The sequence below is a fragment of the Phaethon lepturus genome, unplaced genomic scaffold (genome assembly GCF_000687285.1).
Source record: "Phaethon lepturus isolate BGI_N335 unplaced genomic scaffold, ASM68728v1 scaffold38738, whole genome shotgun sequence".
Classification (NCBI taxonomy): domain Eukaryota; kingdom Metazoa; phylum Chordata; class Aves; order Phaethontiformes; family Phaethontidae; genus Phaethon; species Phaethon lepturus.
In genome coordinates, this window is record NW_010559027.1 from 18280 (window position 1) to 25650 (window position 7371).

Here is a 7371-nt window from a genome sequence, read left to right on the forward strand (position 1 = left end):
AAGAACTGTTTCAGGGAGGATGGCTGCTCTGTCAGCAGCAGCAAACTAACATACATGTGTGGGATTTTGCAGAATGTTTTAAGAGGTCTGTAACTGCTCAACAGTTCTGAGTGGATGCTATAGATGGGTATTGAATGAGCACAGAAAGGTTTTAGTGCAAATACAAAGAAGGCGTGAGCCAGAGGCAGCTATCTAGCAACCCAGACAAGAGCAGCAATTTTGAAAGTGCTATACACCCTGATGGCACGATTGCAAGAGCAGAATTCTCATTGGTGATTGTTTTCCAAGACTAAACAATTTTAAAAAAAATCAGTGCTAGCCTTAGGGAAATAGTTTAATTACCAGAGGTCAGGATTTGAAGCTATGCAGTTATAAATAACTTGAATATGAAACAGTTGCAAAGACAAAGGAATGTACTTACGGTGAAATTGTACAGCCAGAGGCATATGCATGGTGGCCTGTATAGCGTATGTCACAGCGTACTATATTGTTGGAGTAATCGGATTCAGGCACCAAGTAGCTGGGGTTTACACTCACCTTAAGGGGAGAAAGCAGAGTGTTGTCTACTTACAGGTTTGAGTCAATAACTTACATTCAAGAGGACACAGGCATATGATTTGCTTCTTTAAAAAACAACAGAAAAAAACCCAAACCTCCCAATAGCCTTACCTTCAGAATGTAATTTCCAGGTTTTACATCTGTAATATCAATCCACTGGCAATCTATATCAGCATTGTAGGTGTCATAGCAGCCAGGGCTCAGTCCCTTAAAAATGAAGGTGAGATGGATGACAAAAAATCATTAGGAATAGTAACTTTCTAGACATTAGGGATCTCAGGAAATAAGACTTATTGTTTCTTGGCATATTAATTTAAATATCTAAACTAGAACACATAAGTCTAACATATCACTTTTACAGACAGCGCTATATTACTACTGCATCAGAAACACCTACACTATTGATAGTTGTTAATCTGTGAGATAACTGTATTTTATCTGTATTTTATTATCACTCGTTACAGCACTCCTTTTATGTAAATATTGTTGATACTATTACTCACTGTTCTTTACAAAAGGTGAGAATAAAATCAAAACTGACCAAAAACTGGACCTAAATATCTGTAAATCACAAGTAAAGAGCTTCTGAGGTCCTTGAGTACAAACTTGAACAGTGTGTTGGAACCTGTCTGTACTCTTAGGACTGATGCAACTTTCTGCTATAGATGTACTCTGCCAAAGTGCCATCTTTGAGTAGCAGAGTCTAGGGCCATGTTCAGAGAGTTTTCCACGGAAATGGCGTCTCTTCAGGCAAATTAGCAACAGAAGTATCTGAGAGAACTAAAAATGTAATCTTTCTTCCAGATGAATCTTTTCTGAAAACTTCTTTGCTGTTAGGATCGTTACGAAGAATCACCATATATGAATGTATCGTTGGTTCAAATCTAGTGTCTTTAGCCATGGCCGATACAGATTGCTCTACGCAAACCTGATCTGATCCGATGGCACACAGAGCGCACAAAACCCAAGTCCTGCAGGAATTCCCTCTTGACCCAGCTGGTGATCAGCTCAGACTCTCACATGTAAGTGCCAAGTCTGAGGCTGGAGGAAAGTTTTACAGTCCCATTAAAAACCCCTGAAATATGGGCTTCCAGTGGAAATGCTGACACAGCCATGATTCTAGCGACACAAATACTCCAGCTGTAAAATATGTATGTTGCTTAGTTAGATGTCATAGTCTGCAGAAGGAGAAAAGATATTTATAAAACCTCTTCAAAGCCTCTATGTATTGTAGGTTGTTCATTACATTTGAAATTCAGATGTGGACACGTCAGCCAGTGAAGCATAGCTGTCATTTCTCTGTGATAAAATAACTACCTCCTAGATTAAAAACTGCAGAATAAGGGATATGAGTTTATGTGTAAGTATGGCCACACTGAGTTAAACCACAGAGCCATCAAGCTCAGTGTCAGGTCTCTGACAGTGGTTGGCAGCAGATGCTTGAGGACAAAAGATTATAAGAAATGGGATGTGTAATGTCCTTTACCCAGGCAAATTCCTTCCACCAGGCATTTAACTGTATTTAAGACATGGGGTACCATCAGATATTTGTGTTTAATAGCCTCCATTACTTTCTCTAAATCTTTTTTGAACCCATGTAGCTATTTTTGTTCTCTGCAACAGCCTATGGGAAGGAATTTAATACTTTATCCATGTGTCAAAAGAGCACTCCTCTCTGTTTTAAAGCTGTTTTCTGACAGTCCTTTTAAATATCCTTAAATTCTTGTGCTGTGAGAAACAGTGAATATCAACAATTTCCTCTTTCCATCCAGGACCACTCAAGATTTGGTATTACTTCTGGTTTTCCAAGTGGAATAGTCTATGAAATCTCTTAGTGTGGTAGCCATACTAGGCTGCTGATCATCCTTGTTCTCCTGGGGTTGGTTCATTTGTTTTTTTAAGCTTTTAAGTAGCCGTTTGAGAGGTGGTGACCAGAACACCATGCAATATTCAAGTTAGGAGCATACCATAGATTTGTATAATATCATAAGGGTACATTTCATTTTTTTATCTATTCCCTTATTAAGGCCTAACACCTTGCTTTACATTTGTATATGACCCATCATAACGTTCACATGGCTGCCATTCTCTTTAACAGCCTTCTACATATGCACAAAACTATGCTGTAAGTTTTCTGTGTTCTGTGTTAGACTGCCAGCTGGTAGCTATAGGTATCAAGGAAATTCAGCACCTTGCAACCTCATGCTCTGCAAGGGAGAAAACATTAGCTATGAACTCTGGGACCAGCCAAGGACATCAGCAAGCAGTTTGTGGGAGATGAACACTGGAAATGACTTCTTTACTGACTCTGTCTGGAGTTCCCTTTAGCTCGCTTGACCAGTCCTATAATCTCAAGAACTTGTGGTGTGTTTTAATATAGCACAGTTATCAGTGATGCTAGGCTAATGAGCGTCCCTGCCTTTTAATGAGACAACCACATTTAGCAGCACCTGGGTAAATGTAAGTCTCCAAGTTGCTACCCTGGCCTCTATGATGGAGAATTTCAGAGCTAGTTAGGGTATCAGACAACTTAGGGCATCAGATGATTGGTAGAAAAAATATCCAAAGACAAATTAGAGGAGGAAAAGAAACTTGGTTGTCTCCGAACCAACTCTTACCTGTGTATGTGCTGTACATGCGTACCGTCTATAATATCCGTAATCACAGGAGGTATCTTCAAGACAGAAACTTGCTTTGTGTCCTTCCGCAACTTTTCTGTGTGAGCTTGCGTCCAGCAAGTCATAATGGCTGAATTCATCCATGCTGTGATAATGTCTGTTAAACCATAGATACATTATTAAAGATGGATCAGATCTTGTCAATAACATTTTAACATACTCCTATTTGTGTTAGAGCCAACCAAGTATTATTTTTTACACAGAACTTGTGTGTTTAGTATACTTTTGTATTACTGGCCATTCAATTAAGTTTTATTTTCATTATTCTAATTTTCAATTACTACAAAAATGCCATCTTCTATAGATAAATAATAGATTTTAATTTGTTAAGGGAAATTTGTTAATTTGTAACAGTTTATAGCAGCACTGTTTTTCAAAAAAAGAGCTGTTTCAGCTCTTTTGAAATAACAATACCAAGTATTAAGTAGTTCATATTTGAATTGTACACCTTATAATTGCCTTTAGCCAGAGTTTCGCTAAGAATGCTTACCTTATGTACTGTAAATTCCAGGGAAATTTGCTACTGGATAGCAAAAATCCAACAATTTACTTTCACGTTTTTGTGATGTATCAATCAATGATGATTCAATGATTCATAACATTAGTGAAAAGAAAATCTGCACAAAGAAATCAGCTTCTGTGTACTGGCAATGCAGATCTCATCTGATGTCAACAATGCTTGTAGTCTATACTTAATGTTAGTCCCTGTTTCAAAAGTGTGTATGCTTTTGATCTGGCCACAGCAATGCGGTTTTTTTGCTCTCACACAAAGTGAGTACTAGCAATCACATAGACTTCAACACCTATTATTCTTGTAATTTCACTTTTTCCAAACCCATGGAAAACTAAACTTGTACTATCTGCCTGCACTTTGTCTGCGCAGCATTGGGCTGCTGTTACTCATGAATGCTTTCGGCTCAAGAGATACGTGAAAAAGATGTAACTAAACAGAATTCAAATATATCGTTAAAATGAAGAGGAGCACACAAGGCTCCACAAGCACGCATGTCCAGAACACTAAAACTGGTCCACAGATGATGATGACTAACACTGAAGTCTGATGGCTAGCCAAACTAATTGGCAGTTAATAGTTCATTTCTAAATGAGCTTGTTACACTGGCATGGAAATGATCACGAGAAATGCTTTTTTTTTGTAGGCAAGGTATTTTCTGTCCAAGAACTGAATCAACATCAACATCAAAGACACTTTGCATCTGGCGAGCAATAGCTGGGCTATCGTGGCTGAGTAAGAAACTGCTTTTCTACACATGGAAGATTTCAATTGCTCTCTATCCATTTCATCCTTTTATCAACTTTGTAAGCACCAGCGTTGGGTTTTTTTTGTTGGTGGTGGGTTTTTTTCAGGGGTGGGGATTAACTAAAGCATTTATGGAGGCTTTTTTTATTTGGTTTGATTTAGTTTTAGCTTTTTGATCCTTACCAGATTTATAAACTAGTAATATCAGTCTTTTTTTGAAAGAATTTGTTCTAATGATACTGATTTTTCATTCAAAGCTTACCGCTTCTGAAGCTAGACAGAAATATTCCATTGATTCCAGAGACCTTCAGATCAAGCCACATTCCATATTTTTTTTTTAATAGAATAATACTAAGTTACCACTTCTGTACCCATAACAGCAGAATTGATTTTACGTAAGGTGGAAGTCAGGTCAGCTTTCTAGTATTTTACAATTGGTCCTGCTATGAAATAGGGAAAATTGGAGCAAACCTGCAAACTGTTGCATGTGAATTTTCTGAAAAGGTACAAGTTTGCTGTGTAACCTGCTCTCAAAATGTTGAAAAACTTCTACTATATTTGCCTTGCATTGTTTCCAGCAATTTTGCTATTTCTAGAGCAATACTGTCATGTGAGAGCATCATGATATGATAAGGATATTGACAATGGGATTAGTCAACTCAGTATCTTCTGTTTTCCATATTGACCAGACCATTCCTTGTCAAGAACTAACCCATGAAACTCAGGTCAAGAAGTATTGGCCAATGTTTACAATTATGTGTTACAGGGGACATGCTAGTAAATGTACATTTTAGGGGTTTCCACAGTTATTTTAATATGATTGAGTCTTTTATTCACTGATCCCACTTAAATGTAACCGGACTGTAACCTATGTAAAATATACTTAAAAGGAGAAGGTGCCACTGTCAAAACCAATTGAGACTTGTATTTATAAAAAATTTATACTTCTAAGAGTTTTATACTTACGGATAAGCTTCATATCCATTTTGGTTTCATGTGGCTATATAAAAAGTAATTACCACTACCATAAAATTAATCAGACAATAAAAAGCTAAAGTTTCCCCATAGCCTCCCCCCGCTTCACTGCAATTTTAGGAAATGTCACCTTGTAAGTGACAATTTGTTAGTAAAAAAGATAATTAGAAGGTACCATACTGAGCACTTCACTCACTGGTGACAGCTGTGCCACTCCCATGAATAACGGGGTCTGCTGGGCAGAAAATCTGACGTGCCTTGATTTTTCACTCTTTGGGGGAATCTCAGAAGCACCCGATTGTCATAGTCTCTAACATCTGCTCGATAAGCTGAACTGTAATAATGCAAAAAAAAGCTGTAAATGCGCGCAAGAAACACTTTAAAAACACTTTATCTTGTCTCAGCATTAACTGACAGCACAGATCTTTGCAGCCCCCTCAAAGGAGATGCACAACAATTCCACATGGTGTGCTCAGAAGTATCTGGTGTCAGACCAAGACCTGAGTAAGATTCAGATCTGCTTCTAATAATATAAACAGGAGTCTGACCACTGACTCTCTGCCTCTGTCTCTGAAGCAGGTCACTGCTTAGCTGTAAAATCACTCTGGTACCAAAAACACGTCATTAGTTGCTGTCAACCAAAGTAACTCACTGTGTATGTAAGATCACACAACACATGTTTGTTTCTGTTGAAAAAAATCTGCCTCAGCCTATATCTTCCTATTTCACATAGCTGTTATCTACCATCTTTTAAATAATTGAGTATTTTAATCAATTGATAGCCAGCAACATCACTTCAATTAGTCTTCACTGTTAAGTTAGCATAAAAAATACTGCTTCTGATGCCATGTTTTCTTTTTCCAGCAAGTGAAGAAAGACCATGACCCTGGAAATAGTCTGACATCAATTAATGTTGCTGGTAAATAAATAAATCTGTTTTGCATGATAAGGTATCGAACAAGGTAAAATGGTTAAAAACAGCCATGTTGATTTTTTTCCAAGCAAAACAGGAAAAATCCTTCTTTGCCAACTGGACAGGACCTCACTTCATAGCAAAGCTGTTATTTCAACCCGCTAAAAGACTTTGAAACACTTTTCAGGGAGATTTTAGTATTAAGAGACATTACAAGGCATAGGCCCAGAAACAATTAGCATGTTATAATTTTAATAATAACTCGTGCTGGTTAAGAATAGTTTTTTTTTTTTTAAATGGAGTAGAATACGAATTAGAGGAAGGAGAGGGAAATCACCAGATTCAAGTGGGGGTTTTAGGTGCCTCCATTTTGCAAAATTCAGATATGTTGAAATAAGCCTGAAAATAAAAATGTGCAACATAACTTCTCACAAAATGTAGGTTCTCCAAAGCATCTGTAGTTTGTCTGTCTAATACGGCAGTAATGTTTTCTTATGTGCACACCCTTCCATCTGCCACAGGCTTAGAAGAAGGTTACAAGCTGGGCTATGTATCCTCGGGGCCTCCAGCCCCAGTTTCCTCCACCCGTCACCGTGTCCTCGGGTACTCCGCAGTGGGCGCAGGAGCACAAGAACCCACAGCGAACAGGCAGAAGCCGGGGTGATGCCTACCTTGCCAGGCAGTTCTCCTCGGCAGCACATCTCAAGTTATACATGGACATCCTCTGGACATACGTGGACGCCTGGATGTAATAGGGATCCGGGACTAAGTCAGGGAGACCTGCAGTTCATCAAACCAACCACATAACAGCAAGATCAACCCAGGACACGTCTGCAGATACTTGGCTGCCATCCCAATCGTCAGGAGCCGTCGTTTTGCAACGGACCCCTGCCCTCCACTAGACTCGCCCTCCCCTCTTGCTCAGGCCCTTCGGCTTTTCCCAAAACGCCGCAGCCCAAGCACGACGCCCGCGGCCCCGCGGTGGGCTT

At 38.9% G+C, this 7371-nt stretch overlaps 1 protein-coding gene across 1 annotated transcript; it reads right to left on the bottom strand.

Moving 5' to 3' along the window:
- Positions 1-417: 417 nt before the first annotated feature.
- LOX (lysyl oxidase) lies at positions 418-7157 on the bottom strand. The gene is made up of 5 exons (XM_010293243.1): positions 7054-7157; positions 5666-5803; positions 3177-3333; positions 670-765; positions 418-537 (listed from the first exon to the last, which is right to left on the bottom strand). The coding sequence occupies exons 1-5, from the start codon at positions 7101-7103 to the stop codon at positions 418-420; spliced, it is 561 nt and encodes a 186-aa protein (XP_010291545.1). The 5' UTR covers positions 7104-7157.
- Between the last annotated feature and the right edge of the window lie 214 nt (positions 7158-7371).

Bases quoted from the DNA above. Each gene is read 5' to 3' on its own strand.
- LOX (XM_010293243.1), bottom strand. From the start codon at position 7,103: ATGTCCATGTATAACTTGAGATGTGCTGCCGAGGAGAACTGCCTGGCA. The intron at 5,804-7,053 runs GTAGGCATCACC...GCATTATTACAG, and splicing joins GAGGAGAACTGCCTGGCAAG to TTCAGCTTATCGAGCAGATG. The intron at 538-669 runs GTAAGGCTATTG...TCTCCCCTTAAG, and splicing joins CTGGAAATTACATTCTGAAG to GTGAGTGTAAACCCCAGCTA.